We start from the raw sequence: 23,711 nt of genomic DNA, 5'->3' as shown, positions 1-23,711 counted from the left end.
GCAGAAGAACAAGCAGCTCTGAGGGTGAGAGGAACAGAAAGCTGTTTATTGAAAAGAATATTCACAATCACTTCTGAAGTTTTGTTTACTCATATCTTACTCAGAGGTGTAACGACTCTCAAAATGGTAAAACTTGCTGCTTCTGGTGGCTGACAGTGAGGATCCTATTATGACAGTTACAAGACTTACCTCAGCAAGAGCAAGCAACAACTCTTCTAACGTCATGAGGCCCTCAGTTGGTCTGAGAGCCGCAGATCTGTGTCACACAGATTTAATATTTACATTTTATCCAATTATCAGTCACAAACAGATGCATGTTGAAGATTTACCCGGAGGAACACAATGTCTTCTAAATCAGGGTCATACAGGGTCAAACTGCTGCCACTTTGCTATACTTGTGTGGCTGCATTTGTTGCAAGGAAGATTGTTTCTAAGAAAAAGTGATAGGTTCAGAAACAATAGTAAGCGTCTACAGCTATGCTATAGCAGCTCTGTGAGGTTTGCACTTAGGCACAGTGATGCTTTTAGCTAAATGCTAACATTTGCAAGCTAACATGCTCACACTGACATGCTGATGTTTAGCAGATATTTTTCTAATTAGCACTGAGTGCAAAGTACAGTTGAGGCTGATGGGAATGTAATTAGTTTTGCAGGATTGGTCATAAAACAAAGTATTGGACAAACATTTTGACCTGATGATGGTGCAGGATGGAAGGTTAAAGCGGCTATAATCAATATTCGTGAATGTATCAAATGGAAATGTGCAATGAGAGGCGTTGCTCTGATGAACCTACAGGGAATAGGCTTTTTTCACAGCTGACATTTTGACTTGTCACAGTGGGAAAAGCACAGGTGTTACTAACAACATTAACAATGTTTCTGTTCAAGTGTCCCAGCAAGCCACGACAGCGTGACAGTGAGTCAGCATGCAAAATACCATGACAAGTCAAAATGTAAAAACCCACTGTACACTACCTGCTCCAACACTGATTATGAGGCATTTTATTTTTTGTGCAGTGTCAGATTAAAAAAAAAACAAAAACACACTTTTTACCTCAAAGGACAAAAATGTCCCCTTCCTAAAACTGCTTATAAAATACTAATATTTTCCATTTTCACTGAGTTAATTATTTAACCAGCATCATAACCACCAAATATTCATTCATTTACAGAATTGTATCTCTTTGAATGCCAGTTTTTGACATGATGCCACTGTTTTTATGAAGAAGAAAAAAACACAAAAAATGAATTATTTTCCATAAACTAAATTAAACTAAATGATTATCACAGTCTGGGATATGTCAGTGATAGTGTCAGATAAAAAAAAATCACACTGAGGACAAAGATGTTCCCTTCCTAAAACTGCCATAAAAATACTATATATTAAAATTGTTTTCCACTTTCATTGAGCTAAAATGTTTAACTAACTTCAGTCCTGATTATCACTACCAAATATTTATTCATTTCATTCATTTTCAGATTTTTAACCCTTTAAGTGCCAGTTTTTTAGGGAGAGAGTCGGGGAAGTGGGACCTGAAGTCATGACCTTCAGTACCAAGTAATTTCTATCACTTGCATATACAAACGCGCACACACGTGCACACAAATTGGCTCAATCTGGTGGAAAATAGTAAAAACTACACTGTTGAAGCCAGGTCTCTAGATTAAAAGCCTGATATAATAGAATGAATGATTTTATGCTGTAATGGCAGTGGGATCAAAAATGACGGTTTTAATGGGTTTCAATGGGGATATTTTTGGTCACTATTTTGATTACACAGTTTATTATAGACTTATTATAGGAAATGAGGTTGAACTTCCAAAATTGGACAAAAAAATCTACAAACTTGTTAAATTTTATATGTATTAACACAGCCAAAATTATCACAAAATCGCAAATTAAAACGCCAAAATTGTCCCTAAGGATGTTAAAAGGTGATCATACATATCTCGGTGTTGTGCTCACAGCTTGTTTCCACTGCCCCCAAGTGGCCAAAAATTGGGCAAAATTCACAAAAATAAAATTTAAATTTCATCCATCCAGTAGTTGTTGAGATATTCCACTGGATAAGTGGAAACTTTGACCTGCTGGTGGTGCTAGATGGCAAGTCAGGGGATCATCAAAGTCATTAGGATCTATCCTCTGGGCACTGTGGTTATCTGTACCAAATGTTACAGATGGTCAGACACTTCACTAACACCAGAAATGTAAACCTCATAGTGCAAAAAGAAAACTCACAAAAGTCAGTAGGCTTCATCCTCTGAGAACCATGAATGTCTGTACAAAATTTCATAGCAATCCGTCCAGCAGTTGTGAGATATTTTTCCACAACTGAGGGAACTGAGTAGTCACAACATCAAGAATGCTATAGCTACTGTGGTTGAATAGATAAAGAAAGCAGCTCCAAAAGCAAACATCAAAACAGAAAACATAAAGAAAATGTGCCGCCTATTCTGTTTTACTGAGAGAAACTGAGCAGAAATCCTAGAATTAGTGCTTAATTAGCATCAAATATGACACCAAACTAGAACATGAATCCTGCAGATTACCCCTTTACCAGTTAATCATAAACATCCTCTAAACAAAGCCGATGCTGAGAATCATTCTCAGGTCAAAACAAAGTTGGTTATGAAAATGCTGTAAACCTGGGAACCCGACAGATGGAGAGAAAGAAATAAAAGATTTCTCTTATTAAATGTGACATGAGATGTATTGTCCATACAAGTGCGAGGCTCTGTGGGAACACATGAAAGACGCAGCTGCCTCACATCTTCAAAGAGCGAGGATCATTTGTTTATTCTTACATCTCTGTCTCTCTCTGTCTTTACAGTTTTCTCTTGAGGATGATGGGAGGGTGACAGCCAGAGGTCAGCCTTCAGCTCTTATTTTCTTCTGCGGCGTACTTGAAATGACTAAAGTAATAATCCACAAATGTTTGTTTAACGAGTTTCCATTACACAGAGTTATGATTCAACCTGTAATCAATTCCTGGAAGCATGTGCTGTTTTAAACATCTTGTGTCTCTGCTGCTGTAGATATTATAGATTATCTTGAAATAAACAGACTAAGAAGTATTAGCTGAGTATTAGCATCAGCAGTGATTGCTGGGTGAAAAAAGACAAAAGCCCCTAAAAAACTCAATCTTCACTGAGATAAAACTCAAATAGGAATTTGACACATTTCTGATCATCATCATCATCATTATTTATGTCTGACATGTGACATTTGGGCATTTATAAGGTACAGCGTCAAAGCACCGAAGCTATATTGAGTCCACTGTTTTTCAACTCATTTAAAGTTTAACTTTGTGAAACTGCTCTGCTGGTGCTTCTTACTAGGCTTCAACACTGTCTAATGGGGTGATTAGCCATCATAAACCATGTGAAATTTTGTTTTCAAAAATATAAAACTCATGATATAGTCTCTAAGCTCTACTGATGAAAGGATCTGCTTTATCAGAACTTTTCTTCACAACGTGAAACAACACCAGTTAACCCTGGAGGAAATCATTACTGGTCTGACTTTTTGATTGTGAGGTTCCTAAATTTTTCCTTGCAATCAGTAAGAAAATCAGAAGTCGCTACACAGCAGTATAATTAACTGATGCTGGCCAAACACGGGCAATGCTACTCTGCACTGGATCAACAAAACAAGACTGCCGCTAGCAGCTCTGTGAGGCTGTACTTTCCCACAATGGTGCATTGAAGTAAATACTAACATCCTCACAATGACAATGCTAACATGCGGATATTTAGAACGTATAATGTTAACCATTTCACCGTCTTAGTATGTTTCCATGCTAGCATTTGCTAATTAGCACTAAACACGAAGTACAGCTGAGGCTGATGGTCATGGCATTAGTTTTGCAGGTATTTGGTCATTTTGGACAAATTAACACTTTGACTTTATGTTGGCGCTACTAGAAAATTTAAAAGATTGCTTCTTACAATTCATCCTGAGAGGGAAATTAATGTATGTGCAAAGTTTTATGGTAATCTTTAGTTGTTGAGACATTGCTCTCAAAGCCATTAATGTCAACCTCATGGTGGCACTAGATGAAAGTTCAGGGGGTCACCAAAGTCAGCGAGATTCATCCCCTTTCATCTGGGGCAACCCTTTCAATAGTTATCGAGATATTTCAGTCTGAACCAAAGTGGTAGACTGACAGAATGACTGACTGTTCCTAGAGTCACGCCACTAGTGTTGTCAATAACACTAGTAAGCTTGAAGTTGGTCCACAGCTAGAACAAGCCCTTTCTTCATGTTGGATTTATCCCTATTTTTGAATTCCCAAACAAAAGCCCCATTCAGTGTGAGCTGCAGCAGAATGGTCACATTCATTAATATAAAGAAGAATATTCCTCCTATCCTTTAATTCTATGGTTTAAGCTTTCTGCGCTCATGTCATGACATGTCAGCCTGACCTAGCCTTTCAACCTGCACTGAATTAAGGTGAGAAATCTATTCTGGCTTTGAATAAAGTCAGAATTCCAACACATACAGCCCCTCAGGTGACCTACAGTTGTAATTTGTTATACCGCGGGGGTGAAACCAGAGGTAATTTCTTCAAAGGAATAACTTCATGATGAAAAGAAATATAGGCTCCCTTTGATCCTCGATGTAAAGAACATGTTAGATAGACACTGACAGGGAACATCTTCATACTCTTAGAGTGAGGAGCTTCCAGAGAGGCCTGTCAGTGACTCTGTATATCTGTGTCTTTATGTTTGATGTTTTTAAACCCTTTAAACCGTACGACTGGGTTCAGGGGAGGCTCGCACAAGGCAGGAGGACTGAACACATTTATTAGAAGTATGTTTAAAAAAAACACAAACTAGCAATACTACATTGGCATTGAAAGTTTTAAAAAAACAAAAAGTTTTCAGTGTGGCTCATTTCAAAAGAGTCAAAATAGATATATTCACTGAACATCTAAAAGTCAGCCAAGTAAAATAAAAGAAGTAAAAACAGAATGAATAAAACATTTTACTAACACACAAACCTTTTTACAACTGTTAGGAAAAATCAAAACAAGGAGTTGATTTCTGCTTGACATTGTCTATATTGAACCTTGATTGATTTTGTATGCAATCAGAGTTCATAGTGCAACAATTCATTAATTCAACCATTGTTTCACCATTTGTCTATTTTCTACATTACTTCAAAGTCTGCACTTTTTTTTTTAACATCCCACAAATAAGCACTACCAAGCAGTTTTTTTTTCTGTTGTGTATGGCACAGTTGTCATAGCTTTTTCGAGTGAGTTCATCCACAGAGGCACCAGCATGGTCATGGTAAAAGTTTGTGTTGGCCAAAGCAGTTTGAATTCTCCACATATCTTCTAAAGTTGTGGTGCTTTTGTTGGCCATTTATACCTGAGTAGGTATCAACAACAAGGGATTTTATGACTTAAACTGAGCTCAAATCTTTCCATTCATCTACCTGCAGACCTAATAAAACACATAAACAAGAGTTTCATTTTCCCTCTGAGTCCCTGAATGTGTTGGCATTGTTCAGGAGGTGTTTAATCTCCATAGTAGCTGTTAACCGCTGGATCAGCACCAGGAGAATGACCTCCCCACCATCTCAAAGAACAACTTGTTGGGCTTCCTGAAGTAATGACAAAGCTTCCTGAAGGCCTGGGTGCTCAGCGGTGCATGTGGCCTGCCTTTAGACTCGTCCAGGCACTTGTCATGTCCAGCAGACAGGAGGCAGTAGAAGCCCTTGGTGGTGTTGTAGTAGAAGTTGTTTGGGCTGATCCTGGGCGGCAGGTCCAGAAACCTCTCGGCTTTTCTCAGCTCGGGGAAGGGATCGCGAATGAGCGCATCGCCGTCCACCACGTGGATCTGCTCCCTGGGGAAGACCTCCAGCCAGCGAGCCAGGTGGAGATGATACAGGCTCCTCTGCAGCGCTTTGTACCCAGGGTCAATGTGACCCTTGTGGATCAGGAGCTCCTCTAGAGGCTGGTAGGGCTTGTGGCGTGTCAGGCGGTTGTGGAGGACTTGGGTGTAGTCAGAGACGAGCCTCTCAGCCGGGTCACGGACAATGAGTAGCAAGCGGACGGCGGGGTTCATGTCCCAGACCCGTGCAGGAACTTGGGGAGCTGCGAAGTAGCCGGGGGTCTTCTCCACCGTCAGCTGACCAGGGAGGGTGAAGGGCATCTGGGCTCGGTACCAGGCCAGGCCTTTGCGGTAGTGCTCCTCCACGTTGAAGTAGTGCACCTGCCAGAAGCACAGAAAGTGAAGCTGTGTTAATGATGATGAAGAAAGTGGCAAACTTACATGAATTATTGTGTCACTTCTTGATTCAGTGGTATTGAAAACCTTTCTTTGCTCGCGCTGAAAGAACGTGTATGAGAAGTTTATGTGTAAGTCTTTTTACCATCAAAAAAAACACTGAGCTCTATTCATTTTGTCCCCATCTTGTCCAAACCAATCAATTCCTTCGCGCCAGCTATCCAACTTTGTAGTCCTCACTTCAAACTACCCTGATATGGATTTCTCTTCAGGACAGGCCTGTCATCATCCATCCATGAAAATACCAACCATACATAGCTGAGTTGCCTCTATTTTGATTCACCTCCCTGCACTGATGGAGATACGGTATGTGTGTGTGTAGACTGATCACTCTTGAATTAGTAACAGAACAGATTTAGCGATGCAGTTGTAGCAGCTTGTAAGCAAATAGCTGTCATGCGTATCATTTAGAAAACTACAGGCTTTATTGAGGGAAATAGGAGGGTAACTACAGTACACCAGTGAAGTAGATGTATCACTCTACAAACTGGTCATGGAACATTAACATCAGTTCAGGCAGAGTGCCGAAGTCATGCTTGCATCAGCTGATCGGCTCTCAGCTGTTTAATTTTTGCATCAGCATGAGTGGTTCAATGATACATCAGATGGTTTGCTTCCAGCTAACTGTTAACATTCAGTTAATAATACATTTATTCATACAGGTGTGCAGGGTGGCCTTTGAAACTCTGCTGATACCTTCATGACAACACTGCCTGCTGCTACAGCTCCTCCACCAACACACATCCCTACTTCTTATAAGTTACAAATTGAAACTTCACTATAAGATCTATTGGATTTGTATGTTTACAGCAGCTGTCTCTGCGTTCTATATAATATGATATGTAAATTAAATATGCTGTTGGAGTTAGTTCTCCCAGCAGAATCCCTTTTGCTGCTCAGATTCTTTGAGAGTTCCCTTAAAGAGCAGAGCATTTTCTAACAAATCTGGGGTTTTTTTGCAATTATTGATCAGTTCTTTGAGTTCTAGTTTTAGTTATTTTATTCTTGGCTGGTATTTCACATCATTCGAAGTGAGGAAGTACTTGTGAAGGAATTTTCATATATGTCATGTATGAAAATGTTTCTATTTTCATATATGTGCCATGTATGAAATGCTCCGACAAGCAGACAGTGAAGGACAGACAGCTGTCTTCCTCCCAGTCGAGCCGACCTCGCTTTATGATTGTTGCCATAGAGACAGCACTAAAGTAAACAATCTTATAGCGATGTTGTGACTAGGGACAAGGTTGCCTGGGTGCTGCGTGAATAACTGAGAGTCTTTTAACTCTTTTCCTTCAGATTTGCTGTGGCATTTCACAGGGTCTACCCTGGCACTTTGAATGTTAACTATTATCTCCTTGGTCGATCAAGTTTGTGTTTGTCAATAAATCTTTTTGCATAAGACATCCATATCTACTGGAGTTTCTGAATTGACAAGTTCAAGATTTCTGTAACAGTAGTCAAATCCTTTATTTAAATGATAGCAGCGATACAACAGAACAGAAAAATAGTCTTGTACAAGTTAAAGTTCCACATTCAATCTTTTACTGAAAGTACACAATTATAACAATGAAATATCCCTGAGAATCAAGACTAAAGTGTTCATTTTTATAGAATAATCCCTTTGAAACTGTTAAATTATTAACCTTTAAACGGGATTTTAATATTGTAGAAGGCTCTGTCTAACTTTTTTATACACAGACAAGAAGTTTAAAATTTAGTAATGTAATATTTTATGAGTCTGTCTCATGGTGACTGTAAAATTGACTAACATGTACATTACTTCCCCTTGAATGATAGTGGCGTACAAGTTTCCAAAAAAGTTAGTACTAGTACCTCAAAATTATATTTATTCATTAAAAAGAATTTTGTATGTTTCTCAACCATCATGATTCATAATATTTATCAAACGTTTATAGAATTAGAAAACAATAATTTAGATGTAATTGTTCACAAGTGTTGCTCCTCTATTTAAAGAAGACCTGTCAATCAGTTTGGTAACTGGTTCGGCAACCCTTTTGTTTAAACTTGGATTACCAACTATGTAAGTAAATATGTATATATTCAGTGTAATATCACTGAAAAAAAATGTACTTTCCAGTACTTACTTAAAGGATATGGTTGGTGATTTTCTTACTGTCAACAAATCTCTTGTGCAAAGCTAAACAAACAATGAATTCATCTACTTACAAGTATTGCACATTTATCCAAAGCCTGATATATCTTATTCATCTCTGCGGTAGACATTGTTGTTGTCCAAAACTATTAAAAACACATCTATGAGCCACACCATCACACTGGGAGACATGTTCCTTGGACACAAATACTACGGTTATGATGGTTTGCTTAGAAACGGCTCCAAAGAAACGGTTCTGTTTACTGAGCTTCACTGGCTTGTTGTGCTACATATCACCACCTCTTGACTTTGTACTACATTGTATTGTACATTTCTCAAAGAACGTCAGTACAAAGTCAAGAGGTGGTGATATGTAACACAACAAGTTAGTGAAGCAGGGTAAACTGAACTGCTTTCCTGCGCAATCCAAAGGTCTACTGCACGGAAGAATAAGATATATCAGGCTTTAGATACACACACAATACTTGTAAGTAGGATCAATTCATCATTGGTTTGGTTCTGCACATGAGATTTGTTGACAGTAAGAAAAATATAGAAGCCTTTTCCTTTAATAAGTTCTTTACTGTGTAAAATCACTGAAAATAAATGTACATACCAGCACTTACTTACTTATATAGTGTCTCAATACACTTTCGAAAACAAATATATGTCTTTAAGTTGAGTACTTGAGTGAATAACACTTAGATAACAATTTGATACTTTCAACCTCTGAATCATATGTGAATGAAGTAGTTATTAGGTGATAATAATGGTATTTTACCTCAGCCTTTGCCACTTCTACATCTGGGTGCAGGTTGAGCATCTCCAGCAGGGCTCTGGTGCCGCCTTTCCGCACACCAATAATAATAGCTCCAGGCAGCCGCTGCTGGGTGGCATTGTAGGAGGAGGAAGAAGAGGATGATGAAGAGGAGAAGGTAGGGGAGCTGGAACCCCCGTTGCGTAATTCCCTTAAGCACACGGACAGCTGAGTCTGCAGCAGCAGAAGCACCAGCAGCGCTAATAGCACTGTCCACAGCATGGTGCCACACACACACACACACACACACACACACAGAGGTGGAGGTTATGTGCACACACTCATGAAGCTCTCAGACTTGTACGGAGTTGTGCTTGTTGTCAGCAGGGGGCCTCAGGAGGGAGCTCTTCACTTGCACAACCTATTAGCAAAGAAAAAAAAAAGGGTTATTGTCCACTTGTGTTGTTTTACCGCTTTCTTCTTTAGTACTGACACTGCAGTAGAATTACATGGTAGAAAGGTGATATATTTGGCAAGACTGCTCCTGATAAGGAAGCAATATGAGTTCTCAGTTCTTTTAAATCAAGGTTAAAGACTTTTCTATTTGCTGCTGCCTTTTATTAAGTTGAATTTTGATGATTCATATCTTGCACTCTCTTTTTTATTTTCCTGTTTTATTCTTATTCCATTTTAGCTCATTTTTATTTTTACATCTAACTCTTTTAAATTCTGTTTAAATGTGTCTTTTAATCATGTCTTGTGCTTCTTTTACTTTTTGTCTTAATGCCTTTTATGTTTTATGTAAAGCACTTTCAATTTCCTCGTTGTTGAAAGGTGCTACACAAATAATTTTGCCTAGCCTTTTTACATTTAAATAAAATATGACATAGAACAGAGATTCATGAAGATAAAAACAAAAGGCTAATCATGGCTGTTTTCCTTTTTTGTGTGAATTTTAATTATGTTACAGTTTACTTATACATTTTATGGTATATACAAAGTGTTATGTCAAACAATAGACATGACTAACAAGAAAGAGGGGAAAAAAGATGATTAATGTCAATTAATTCCAGCTGTATTCTGACTGTGACCATCGTAGTTGGTTAGTTTAGTGAGTTAACTTTAACTTTATGTGATCAGATAGAAACATTAGATCTAAATACATTATTCTATATACAGTTGGGTTACCACAAAGAAAAATTACTTAATGTCAAGAGAAAGACACAAATACACTAACAAGTCTCCTGCAGATGGACAGGTTTAAAAAAAACAGGTGAATCTGTGTGTGTCCCAACCAAATGAAATTACTAAACCTCCTGCACAAAAGAATAAATATAAAGAATAAAAGAATCTAAAATATTTCCTTTGAACAGGGGAGGTTGCAGTGTCTGCATCACTCAAATTATGAGAGTGTAGTCACAAAGCATTTCTTTTCATCTCACAGTCTACAGCAGTCCTTCATGCATTCTTGCTCGACTATTTCTTGATCCCATATGTCTGAGTCGGCTCTGCACTCTAATATGCCATTTCGCAAAGTCCCAATCCAAGTGGTGGTAGTTTTCAGTCCAGAACATAGGGCTGTGATTTGATTATGACCAGAAGATATTAAAATATTAAACTACATCTAAAGCAGACAGAGAGGAGATGCATTGAAAATTAATGCAGTTATGAGGTTTAGGGTCTCCCTTCTGAGTTCAGCTGAACCATTTTTACAGTATAGAAGACAAGTTGCAGTGAATCTTGAATGCTGCAATATGTTTCATGGAGTTGTGTTTAAGCTGTGTTTGGAGGAAATATTTCATGAGTGTAAGAAACCATACATTCACAGATACATAAAGTAGTCAACTGATCAGTCATCCAAGACGGTTTCGTTTCAACCGAGCATAAAACATCATCTGCTGTAAGAAAAAAAACAAACCCGCAATCAACCAACACATTATCAGCCAACATCATCTCTGAGTATGTTGTTTTTAAGGCCATAAAATGTCTAAATACATTATGTTCCTTCAGAGACAGTAAATAGTGAAACACTCTTGCCTTTGAACAAGGCATTAACCTTCATCTGTTGCAAAAGTAGTTTGATAAGAGAAGAGCTGTTGCTTCTCTGTAAAGACAGAACATTTTCTTTTACATAAATTTATGTTGATTGCACAAAAAAGATATGAAGAGTGCAATTTAAAGACACAAACAAACAGGAAATTCAATGGAAAATATGTCGCAGTGATGTTCACAAAGTTTTATAAGCTGAAGGGTCGACAGTTCCCTACATCATACCATCAAAAAAATTACGTAAAAGGTTTTCCGTGAGAGGAAAATCTTGTAATTGAAGGCTCGAAATGATCCCTCACTGCAAGATAGTATGGATAAATTATATATTTCCAGAATCCGTGGAGTCATGTGATTATTCCGGTTTTTAAAAATTTGTGTCTGTCATGTTCCATGTTGTCATTTAGATTTATAAGAGCTCAAGTGAACAGACTCATAACTAGACTTGAATGAAAGCCAAGGATGTACCCTTGAAAATGATAGAAAATGATCACAGTAAAATGATTATTAATGTCCTAGAAAGTCCAGTTTATTATGGTGGGTGGGAAACATCATCATGAATAGAGAACAGTGAAGATTTACCACTCAGTTAACCATTTAAGAACTGTTAGCTACATTTTTCTACCTTGTGTGTTACAGACGAGTGACATTTTAGGAGCTGGCTGATGAACTAATAGTCTCGCATTCTGAATTGAACGTTTAAGAGAAAATCCACCTTCAGTCAATGTTCAGTTAAGATTTGTTATCCTGCTTTTGACTGCTCCCAGAGGAGAATAAAATGCATTTGATATTCTACTGTCAATATTATTTTATGATCTTTGAGTTAGGCTTTCCATCTGTCAGACATAAGATAAGACGTGCTTTTTTACATCAGCCTGTGCGACATGACGAATGAATGTAGATTATAGTGCATACAATGTGTTTGAGCTCACTTTATGTTAAAGGCTTACTGTCAACATATGAGAGTGTTGCATATTTTCATTTTTTAAGGTTATATCTGATATATGGATATGTGTTTGCCATATTTACTTTTGTTCTCTCTTTGTAATGTCTCGTATTTTGCTTTCCGTGCACCGAAATCTCCTCATTTCCTACATTTCCCAGAGTTCCTTTCATCAACTTTGTGAGAAACAGTATGAAAACGAGTATTCATTAATTCAGCTGAGGGTTATAGACTTTTTAAATATATTTTGACTCATTAAACACAGATTTAACAAGTAACACAGGTGAAACTAATCACTTTCCAGTTCCTGAGCGCTGGTATTGTGGAACAGTGGAACATAATTAATGTAATTATTTACACCTGTGCTGCAGGAGAGTCGGAGAGTTAATTCCAGTCAGGAAACAGTAAGAGTTGCAATTGCATTGCATTTACTTCATGTCATTCAGCAGCCGAGTGGGAAAAAACCCTCAGTTTCCATTTTGTTAACTTTGCATGAATGTAGCTTAAGTCTTTTTAGCCACATTGCACATTATGGCTGCATTGCATTCTGGTCTATTGAGGCTGCTCTGGATGAAGAGTTTGGTACTTTGCCTTTTTCTGTGATGGTTCACTTCTTGTCTATAAAGAGAGAGTCTTCAATTTTGAAAGACTGAAGTAAAAAGCTTTTGAGAGCTGAAACATTTTCTGCTATTAAATTAGTAGCTGCACTGAAAACATTATGCTGATTGTGTTGGGCCAGGGAAATATAAAAAATACATCACCTAAATGAAAATGGCCCTTAAAGTGATTGGTCCTGTAATTTGCCAACTACTTTTTAAACAGTGTTAAGTCCTTCAGGGAGGATTTCCTCTCATTAACGCAGCAAACAGCTGTTAGCAAAATGTTAAACCCTTGTTCTTGTTCTACTGTTTGTCCCAGTGCTTTTCCTGTTGTTATTGTTGTTACTGTTGCTGTTGTTATTGTGCCAAAGCCACCCTGATGCGACTGACTTATTAATTAGTGTAACAATGTTCTGGTTCAGAGGAGGAACCCTGTCTAGCGTTGTTCCTGTAGCAGAGCGTTAATTGCACCTTCAGGGAGCGTCACTGCACCCCCGACCTTCTGTGCTATCCCCTGGCTTGGTGACATTGTCGTCATCGATGTTGCAACCTTTGCTGTCCCTCGTTGACTGTGTATTTGGGTTTTTGTGGTTTTTGCTTGTTGACGTGGGTGTTTTAGGTGTGGCAAATGTTCACTTGCGACTGGTGTTGCAGTCAGCAGCAAACTGAAAACTTTATTTTAAGACATACAAAATGTTTTGGGCGTTCATCAGTGTCTTCTGTCTTGAGTATGTTTTTTGTGAGTGACAGGATTAAAAACACAATCAATTACAATAAGTTAAGGTATAAACCCATACATTTTAAAGACAAGAGGGATTAATACAGATGAAGAATTTCTACTTTTTGTTCTGAAGGTCATGGCTAAGATTTTGATTTAATATCAACCAGATCAAGGCCAGCATCCTGTAATTTATCATGAAAAGAGTTGAAGGTCGTTTCTATCCCTTTTGACTTTTTACTTCAGGGTCATATTTGAGAATTGAGAGGCTGTACTTGCCCAATATGGTTTGTTTACTCTATATATATCACCAGTCACAAAGGCAGATTTGATATGTTTAAAAAAATCCTGTGCATGTCAATAACATTGTGTTTTGATAAATTATCTGGATTGACAAATTACCAAGACTGAGAATGTGATAAAGTTCAAAAATTTTTTAACTGATGATGGTGGTACGAAACGTTGAGGGATCACCAAAGTGATAACAATATATCCTGAGGGTCACATGAATGTGAGTACCAAATTTCATGGCAATCCATCCGATAGTTGTTGATATTTCATACTGAATCAAAGTGGTGGACCAACAGACTAGCACTGGCACCCACAGAGCCTTGCTGCTAGCATGACTAATAATGCATGAAAAATACTGCCACCCACGTCGTTAAAAAAGAGTCAATTAAATTAGCTTCAATTGCTTCTAAAATATTTCCATACATGACCACACCAATGCTCCCCTCACACAGTCATCACTCACTACTGTGGTCTGGCAAAGCTCCAAGTGTAGACCAAAATTACTGTGTTCGCCTTTAGCTAATCAGTGTGGCAAACCAAATACACTGCTCAATCAAAATTCCATATATGACCTACCTGCCCTACATAGTTCCCAGATTGGTCTGGCTTGCAGCTGCCGGGCTTGACTGATTATCTGTCTCTCTATCACTTCAGTTGAAGCTTGTACGACTGATAACTTCAAGAATGCGTTTAGAGTTTTGGTGAAAGCTCTCGCCTGTTCCAGCAGACTCCGTAAAACAGAGCAAATGTGGTGGTCAAAGTTGAACACAGCTGAACTTTGACCTGTGAATTTGCATGGTTTGCCAATAGATAAGAGTGCTATCTTGAGGCATCTTTTGTAATGGTATGCTATCGCTGTGTTTATCATAATATTATATGACTTGACTACAACCTGCAGTATCGCTCATATAAACTATTTCCAATTTATATTTGCTCTGCTCAGTTTTTCATATTCAATGGTGTGAGACAGTTTTGTTGGACTGATGGCTAATATCACCTTATCACCTTGGGCAGACTTTCACTGATACTTCTCATTCATTCCCATTGAAGCGACTGCCAAACCGAAGAATGGGGTTCTGGTTTTGTGCAAGCTCAGATAGATTAGCAGAATTTGCACATTTTCAGGGCTGAATAAAACATAAACTGCATAAAAATGAAATAATATATGTTGAATCAAATATTACACCGGCTCATTTTTTACCTCAGAGCCACCCTGTCTCCTCAGAGTTACATTAACACTGCCACTCTGTTTTGCTAACTGTATTTTGAGATGAGGTGTAATGCCATATTTATGCACTGCACACAAAGTGTAAAGCTTGAAACCAGGGACCAGGGTTTACATCCTGTGGAGTCCAGTGGGTGGTGAGGTTTAGGCAACAAAAGTTACGAAAAAGATTGTGGTTTTGGTTAAATGTTACAAAAATAAGCTCATCCTGTTGGCTTTTTCAATATTTAACCAAGACCACGATAAAGTTTTATAATGCTTTAGTTGCAACAAGCTGATATAGTATTGCAAGAGTGAATGTAGAAAAACAAAAGAAATATGTTGCCTATGATGATTGTATTTGATTAACATTGTGTGACTTGCTAGATATGTTAATTGACGTCTCCTGCTGCTAAAAAAAAGTAATCTGTGCAGCATTAAGTTTCCCTCAAAAAGTATTTACTGTTATTTTTAGAAGGAAGGATTGCTCAGAGACATCATACTTGCTAGTTGCTCTTCTCAATATTTTTTGATTACAGACCAATAACATTTTTGACCAGTATGAGTCTGAGTGTGCGAGAAAGCTGATTTACTCTGGCTACTGTAAGAAAACAACAATATAACCTATAAGTGATTTAAATGCTTCTCTGTGAATTCGACTTGTCCTACACATGAACTCTTCCTCATGTAGCCTACATTAGATTGCTTGCAGCGAGCAGCAACATTGCCTCGGAGCACCAACAGTCATCGCTTTGATGCAAAGAGCGCCAAACTGTGGGCTGATGCCAATCGCTGTGTTTATGCGTGTGTTTATGTATGTGTGTGAGAGGAACTGAGACAAAGACAGAGAGATCTTTTTGGAAGGTGTATGTGTGTGTGTGTGTATGTGTGTTTCACAGCGAGACACAGCGTGATAGGTGGTTGCGCGAGTCCCTTGTGACTCCGCTGTAAACTGGAATATTCCCCTGCTGTCAAGTCGCTTCACTTCCACCTCACCTCATGACCTTCCTCTCTTTCCTCCAACTCCTCCCATCCTCCATCTCACCTTTCCTCATCCTCCCTAACCCTCACCTTTGTTCCTCTGTTTCCTCAGCCCTTTCCTGACTCTTTCTTCGCAAAACCGTTTGAATCCGTCACTTTTTATGGATCCGCAAACATACCTCCGGCACCCTGTTAATGGGGATGCCCTGAAGCAGCCTCTTAGCTGCTCATAAATAAAACAAAGGCGCACCTTTCCGGTTAGAAATATGTTTGATTCAATGAACATTTAATCTTGACGAATTGGAAATGAGACAGGGTTGGATTTAGAAATGAGAAACAGCTTTGTGTACATGCCAAAAGTGTCCTGTGCTTTTCACTTTTTCTAAGTGATAAATAAAAATAGAATTATACAACTTGTGCACAACTTCATCATTTTATAGTTTGATTCAAAAGCCTTTGATTTAGTCAGCTTTTTGGACTTAAAATTAAGATTCTAAAATACCCATTTTGCACTTAGCACACATATATGAAATAAATATACATATATAAGTCATTTCTTCACAAAAAGACAACTGAATTTGGAAAAAACTCAGGACATTTTTGTGTAGTTAAGCTTTTTTGTCATTGTTGGTACATATTGTTTTCTGTCTGGCTCTATGTTTTAATCTATTTTCTATTGTTTTATCACTACAACATTTTGAATTGTTTAGATGGCGCTCTACAAATTACCTAAGGGTTAAATAGGTCAAAACTAGCTGTACATCAGGGTTCTAAAGGATTTTAATACTTTACAGTCTGTCCTTCATGCTCGGCTTTGTTGGTGTAAATGACAAAAAAAAAATAAAAACAAAATGTCTGACTTCACTAGCACCATATGAGCTCTAAGTTAGCCTCTTAGCCCTGCTCAATGAGGCTCACATGAGTCATTGCAGGCCCTTGTCTTTTCCACTCATCGCCTCTTGTGATTCACATTAGCCAGCATGGATAGGGAGAAAAAAACAACAACAATGCCAGGATTGTCAATGATGCGTGAATTCTCCATATTGACAAACACAAGTATCTATCCAGGCTGGAATAGATAGAGATAAAGAAAAAAAAAAAAAAAAAAAAAAAAAGGAAAGAGGGGGATGGTGGAGTGTAATTATCTGTGAAAGGCAGATGCTTTCATGTACGTTTTGGGAGAGTCCCTGTGTCTTATAAGTTTTAGTGTGTGCATTTGTGCGTATGTATCTCGTCTCATCTGCATGTGTGCATGTGCGCCTTTGCCTTTTGTGCGAGGACGCAGCATGCGACTGCCTGCGATCCGGGCCCTTGGAAAATATCTTTTTACTGAGCGATGGTATTTGGGGGGTGGGGGAAGGATTATCCTGTACAGAGACGGAGGGTGGCAGGGAGGGAGGAGACAGGCAGTAGGGAGGCGGGATGGGGCTGAGGTACAGTTGGTGTGTGTGTGTGTGTGTGTGTGTGTGTGTGTGTGTGTGTGTGTGTGTGTGCTCTGCAGGAGGGTGTGTGTGTAAGGCAGCTAGGAATATTGTCCCTGGTAGGGGGTGGCATGGTGAAACGCTTTGGATTGCCAAGCCTGTCATATCACCAAGGCTGTGAGAGTCAGATAAAACTCTCTCTGTGCTCTTTCCTTTCTTTCTTCTTTCATTCATCCCCCCCCCTCCTCCCTCATCCATCTCTCTTTCACACTCTGGTCTCTTTCCTTTTCCTCTATTCGTCTGGGTCTCACCTTCATTTCCTCTGCCATTTGTCTTTCTTTACTTTCAAACTTCCACTCGGGCCACACTTTCTCGGTTTCTGTTTGTCTCCATATACCTTGTCGTGCCCCGCTGCCGCTCGACCAATCGCACCCGCTGATTAGAGCGCACATACATCACAGCCACAGAGATGATTGCCTTTCAGAATAACAAAGGAAATGTAACAAGGCTGGCCCTATTTCCCATCCTGTTCCCATTACCCGCCTGGAGAGGAGATGGCCAACACTCGGAGGGGGGTCTGTAATCAAAATAGATGAAGCCATCTGAAAAAGACGGGAATCGGTCATGCTTCCAGATCGGGCCGACCGCGGGCGTTCTTCTTGTGTTCCTGCAGTTATTGCACTGAAAAGATGGAGAACAATGAACCTTGGGTATTTGGATGGTGGTTTGAGATGTTTGACGATGTATGAATGCAGAAAAGATACTCAAGCCATTCTAAAAGTCCACCTTTTTCTACTTTTCCGATCACAACACTTTACAAAAAATCCCTTTAAGCCCAACAAAGCATCATATCAGGTGCCAGGTCTTTCAAAGTTCACAGATACAGTGAGATGAAAGAAACATGAGAGAGTGAAAAGAACTCTTCTGTCTCTATTGAAGTCAAGGAGTTTCGCCTCTTCCAGGCACTCTGTCTATCTGCATGAGGAGTTCGAGGCACCCTGCACCAGGTACTGAACTCGGGGAGAGATATGCTATTGCCTGCATGAGAGGGAAGATTTGATCTTCTCCTAAGAGGGATTGAGAGTAAAGAAAAAGACAGAAAGATGAAGAAGCAGACAAAGGGCGAGAAACAGAACTGCCCAAGTGGGTCCTACAAGAGCCTCTTCTTCTCTCTGAAAAACAGCCTTTGATGTCAGAGCACTTGTGGCTTTTAATAACAAATTATATAACAAAGTACTTAGTATACATGCATTCAGAGATATTCGTTAACATAATATAAGCCCCCCCCTCCAAGGATCAGCAAAATCATGTGTACAGTCATATATGAAAGCAAATGATTTTGCAGCAGTATTCAGTTTCACTGCTCAAAATTGGTTTCACATATTAATTAGCAAATTGTGACAAATGGTCAATCTGTGGCAACAGAATAAAGCCTTTAGCAGTTTGTGTGTTTGTACAACATCATCTAGTGCATCATGGAAGACAATGTTGGAGAAGTGGCTATTTTATTAAAGAGATAAACATATAAAATATATATATTTGTATTTTTCACCTTTGTTAGTGAGCAACACAGGCTCTAAGTTCCTTTAGAAAAATAAAGTTGTACCATGTAATGTTGTACTGTGCATATCAATACTGTCTGACAAGATCGACAAGATACTATGACTGTGTCCTAATGCTATGCTGCAGGTACAGTCTATACACATTTTAACTATTTTACCACATTTGCATTGGAGAAATGAAAAAAATGAAGTGCACATACTCTACAACAATAGTTACCAACCCTTTTCCTTAAGGGACCCCTAGTTTAACATTGAGTACACTGAGGACTCAGACTCATACTTTCATTTTGCCAGTTTCTCACTGCAAATGACACATTCAGTCCCAGACGCTTGGCAATTTTTCCATTAGCTCTTTGGTTGTTTTAACTACGTACTTTTATAATGTAGGACTAGGATAATTAGCTGTCTCGCTACACTAGATTAGCCGAGAGTGAAGGCTCTGTGAATATGGTTTATGCTCATGTCTACAACCGAGATTATATTTTTAAATTATATTTATTTTTCTAAGTAAATGTAGATTTATAATATTCTAACATACCTCATAGATTTAATTGTTTTTGGCACAGAAATGAATTTAATGCTGACACATATAAAAAAAAAAGTATGTGCATTCATTTCTTCTTTGTTAGCTACCAAAACAATGCACTTAGTACATTATTAGTGTAAACTTTATAGAGTATGATTTTACTATAACATACAAATGGTTAGCTAGCTTGTTGGTTCATTATTTAATTAGTATCCAGCTAAAAGCATGTCCTTTCAATTCCATAGAGGCATCTATGTAGTGAGCCCCATCGAGGACCTCCAACATGGCCGACAGATAAAAAGAGGGCAACTAATCCTCCTGAAAGCCTCTCCACACTTTATGTAACTGTATAATTTCTTTATTTTTTGGTCTCTCTCTCTCTTTCTTACACCCTCTGTTCTTCTCTCTCACTCACGCTGACCTTCGCTGAGGTCTGTCCATCTTTTACCCATCAACCCCCCGCTGGTTTTCAAATAGACTCATTGAAAAAAAAAATCTGTCTGAGCAGAACAGCGGCCCACACCCACCACCGCCCTTTCACCCACTCATCATCTTATTCACTCACACATGCATAACACCCAGATACCTCAACCCCCCCACCCCCATCCCCACCCCCTCTCCTAAAACCGCTCCCTTCCCTCCTCCTCCTCCTCCTTGCATCTTCAGCCGTGCACGCTCCAAGATCTGGGTCAACCGTATCAAACACCAAAACGCGCTTGCTCCCTCTCCTCTCTAGTGTATGTTTGTGTGTTTGTGTGTGTGTGTGTGTGTGAGTGTGTAGAAGAAGTGGGGGTTCTACTGTTGTTTTATCGGAAAGTGCGCAGGGGGGAGTCTGATTAGGAAATCCAGTTTATCAAAGGAATCTTTGTGTGTGTGTGCGTGTGTGTGTGTGTGTGTGTGTGTGTGTGTGTGTGTGTGTGTGTGTGTACGTGTGTATGCATGCATGCATGCATAAAAAAGCAAGATGTCTCTGCAGAAATGTGTATGTGTGTGTGTGAGTGAGAGAGAGACAGAGAGAGAGCGAGAGACAGAAAACCAAAGCACATATACTAGGAGTGTGCATATTAAAATTAAAATTAAAAAGGCTTTTGGCCTAAGTGTCAGGGCATTGCCGCCGGCACACACTCCACACTTATGTCAGCATGTCTTGTCTGTGTATGTATGTGTCTGTTTGTTTACATGGCACACCTGGCACAGGGCCCAGTTCATGTCATTTGGATTCAGAGAGGTGGGAGAGAGGGGTTGTCTGCATGACAATGCTCGCTCATTCCCTGAGCCAGGTATATGATTTGTCTCTTTCACTTTCCTTCTCCCTTAATCTATCTCTATGGTGTCTTCCTCCTGTTTTATTTTTGTGTTTCCTGTCCACTGCGCCAGTTTGACCATCTGATCGGCTGGCACCAACACTGGCTCATGGGCTCAACCTGTACTGCCAAGCCCCTTTGTTCAGCTGTCTCTCTCTCTCTCCCTGCTACAGCAGCACCTTCTTCATGCTTGGTATATGCTTTTCATTTATCTGTTAATTTATTTCAATAAACTTTCATGCAGTAAACATTTTCCGCCGCTTATCCGGGACTGGGTCACAATGGCAGCCGACTGAATAAGGTAACCTAGACGTCCTTTTCCCAAACAACATCCTCCAGCTCCTGCTGGGAGACACGAGACCTCCCCAAGCCAGAAGAGATATAAAACCCCTCTTAGCGTTCTGGATCTGCCCCGGGGTCTCCTACCAGTTGAACGCACACCAGCCAGGAGGCATCCGAACTAGATGCCCAATTCCAAATCACCCCAGCTGGTTCCTTTCGATCTGAAGGATCAGCAGCTAAACTCTGAGTTCCCTCCAGATGTCCAAGCTCTCTAAGACTTGAGCCACTTGTATCTGCGATGTCATTCTTTTGATCACTACCCAAAACTTCTAACTACTAATTCTACTTTTAATTTGCAAAACAAGTTTAGCAACGTTTCAAATACAGTAAGTCATAATGACATAATTTCCCAGTTAAACAGGAGCATCACACGGCATTACGGTAATCCAAAGAAGACAACCTTTTCTTGAGACTAATCAGAGAACACATTCCTCTGCTTAGCCCACAAAATCTTCTACATTTGGTACACACCCCAGTCCACATACTTTTTGGCTAAACCCTTTAGTTCTGATGAAGGGAAATCTTAATGCTTTGATGAGGAGTAATGCATCATTCTAATTACTGCAGCATCACAGACCACACACACACACACTGTGCCTCATTCACATCCGTACCCAACCTGCTGCCATCCTTGTTTACACACTCGCTCACTTTCACTCGCTCACACACACTCACACACAGACACAGAAATAACATATGTGGGCTCTCTCACAGTGACAGTAGCCCCGACAGCTTGGCCTGACAGTGAGAGGAGTCTGACCCGTCAGAGTGGATTTAACCCGACTGTCACCGAGTGAAAGCGGGACACTCGAGGGGTGCCGGACAGTTGTGTGTATGTGTGTGTATGTGTGTGTGTGTGTGTGTGGTATTTAGGGGGGATGTGGGATAGTAGGATTTGTGTGCGTCCCTCTTGGCACATTGGCGAGGTCAGCAGCTCCGGGGCAACAGACACCATCGACTTGTTTTTTCGGGTGAATTCAATGTCGTCTGCTCGTGTGTGAGTGTCACGCTTGTGTGCATAAAGGCGTCTGGAACGAGAGCGAGCTGACAGATGGGGGCGGGCAAGTTGTGTCTGGTCAATATTATCACGGGCCAGCGAGCCCAAACATTATCTGGGTCCTGAACTGTATTTTTTCTACTTTACATACTGTACAGGCAGGACAGTTGATGGAAAACAAAAACAAAAACAGGAGACAGAAAGGCAGATGGTGTTTATGTAATGAAAGAGGATTGGGGGTTGGAGGAAGAAGAGTGGAAAGTGAGTGACAGATGAAGAGGAGAGAGGGACAGACGAACAGAAAGAAATGATGTACCTGCATTATCAGGTGTGTTTGGACTCCCGCTGGCAGCTTACTATGGCAACGACTGTTTAGATCCCTCTCACCTGGGCAGCAGACCCCAGGGACAGAGGATTATTGAAAGGGGGGAGGCTGGGAAGGATGGACAAACCGAGAAAGAGTGAGAGAAGCTGCAGAGAGAGCTAGGGGGATAGAGGAGGGTGGCGGCGGTTACAGATGATGCCACAGTTGGTGTGGTGTTAAAGCCAAACAGTGCCCTACAGCGACAGTAATAAACAAAACCGGCTGCTGGTGGCTTTGTTGTCCAAAATGAACGATTAGTCTGATTGGTGTCTCAAATGTTCAGCCCCAAAGACAACACAGACATGCAGAGAAACAGACACCCTGCCTTGCAATGCTACAAAAATACACCAGTCTTACTGGTTTAAATCGCACTTTAAATCAAGTGTCCCTCATGTCCTCGATGAATCCAGGCTGTTTTCCAAGGAGGTGAACTGAAATGTAATAAAGTAGGTTTCACAATCTGACATTTTGCCTTAAGTTCAGCAGAAGTTGTCCCCAAATTAACATGTCAGAGACGATGCATTGATGTTTTCATCGCTCAGCTTTTCGCCTCTCATCGTAAAATCTGATGTTTATGCAGGTGAAGTGAACTTAGCAGCAGGAGGGCTTCACTCCCCGCTGTCAGTCAGCCGCATATTAGTGTTGTTTTTGTCACATTTTCCTACTGACGTTTCAAGATTAAAACACAAACATCAACAAGTGAGTGCTGAGTCATCAGGGAGAGCTGGAATTAACATTTGATCTTTGCCTCTCTTCTAGCTTTTGTTTTGGAGAATACAAATTTGTGTTTGGGTAGTCTGTGCTGTGCTAGACGGGAATGTTACATACAGTTTACAGTTTATTAACAGAGTTTCCTGGTAGGCATTGGACCTGCATCAGTCAATATTTTTGATATGTGATTTTTTTTTTTATTTACAAACTTACAAAAACATAGCCATAAGTTAGGTTTCCATTCAAATTAGTGCAAATTTGAAAGATTGTCAGATTTCCATCCACTGACATTTTGCAAATATTTAGAGTTGGTTCATCAAGATAAACAGCTGGTGGCGCTATTTTTCTTCTTGGGGCCATTAAACCATTTTAAAAGAAGCAGGTGCAACAAGATGGCAATTAAAAGAGCGCCAGTCAAAGTCAAACTGTGAAAATAGTGTAGAAAATATTATGGAAATATGACATTTCTGTTTGTTTGATGTATTAATTTGAAGAGTGTTACAGTCTCCTCGTCACTCCACACGGATGTTTT

At 39.7% G+C, this 23,711-nt stretch overlaps 1 protein-coding gene across 2 annotated transcripts in view; it reads right to left on the bottom strand.

The window, feature by feature from the left end:
• Nucleotides 1-4,728: 4,728 nt before the first annotated feature.
• Nucleotides 4,729-23,711, bottom strand: part of hs3st1l2 (heparan sulfate (glucosamine) 3-O-sulfotransferase 1-like 2) — a 31,079-nt gene continuing 12,096 nt past the window's right edge. The window contains exons 1-3 of one of the 2 annotated variants that reach the window (XM_067571166.1): nucleotides 14,344-14,571; nucleotides 9,195-9,591; nucleotides 4,729-6,222 (exon numbers count right to left, since the gene is read on the bottom strand). In XM_067571166.1, coding sequence (XP_067427267.1) covers nucleotides 5,557-6,222; nucleotides 9,195-9,452 — 924 coding nt within the window. In that variant the 5' untranslated portion in view covers nucleotides 9,453-9,591; nucleotides 14,344-14,571 and the 3' untranslated portion in view covers nucleotides 4,729-5,556. Of the gene's footprint in view, nucleotides 6,223-9,194; nucleotides 9,592-14,343; nucleotides 14,572-23,711 lie in introns of those variants that run through there. The other variant, XM_067571157.1, reaches the window with a different exon arrangement.

Source organism: Thunnus thynnus, chromosome 2 (genome assembly GCF_963924715.1).
Source record: "Thunnus thynnus chromosome 2, fThuThy2.1, whole genome shotgun sequence".
Classification (NCBI taxonomy): Eukaryota; Metazoa; Chordata; class Actinopteri; order Scombriformes; family Scombridae; genus Thunnus; species Thunnus thynnus.
The sequence above is the reverse complement of the archived record's forward strand: the minus strand, read 5'-3'. Positions and strand labels throughout refer to the sequence as shown.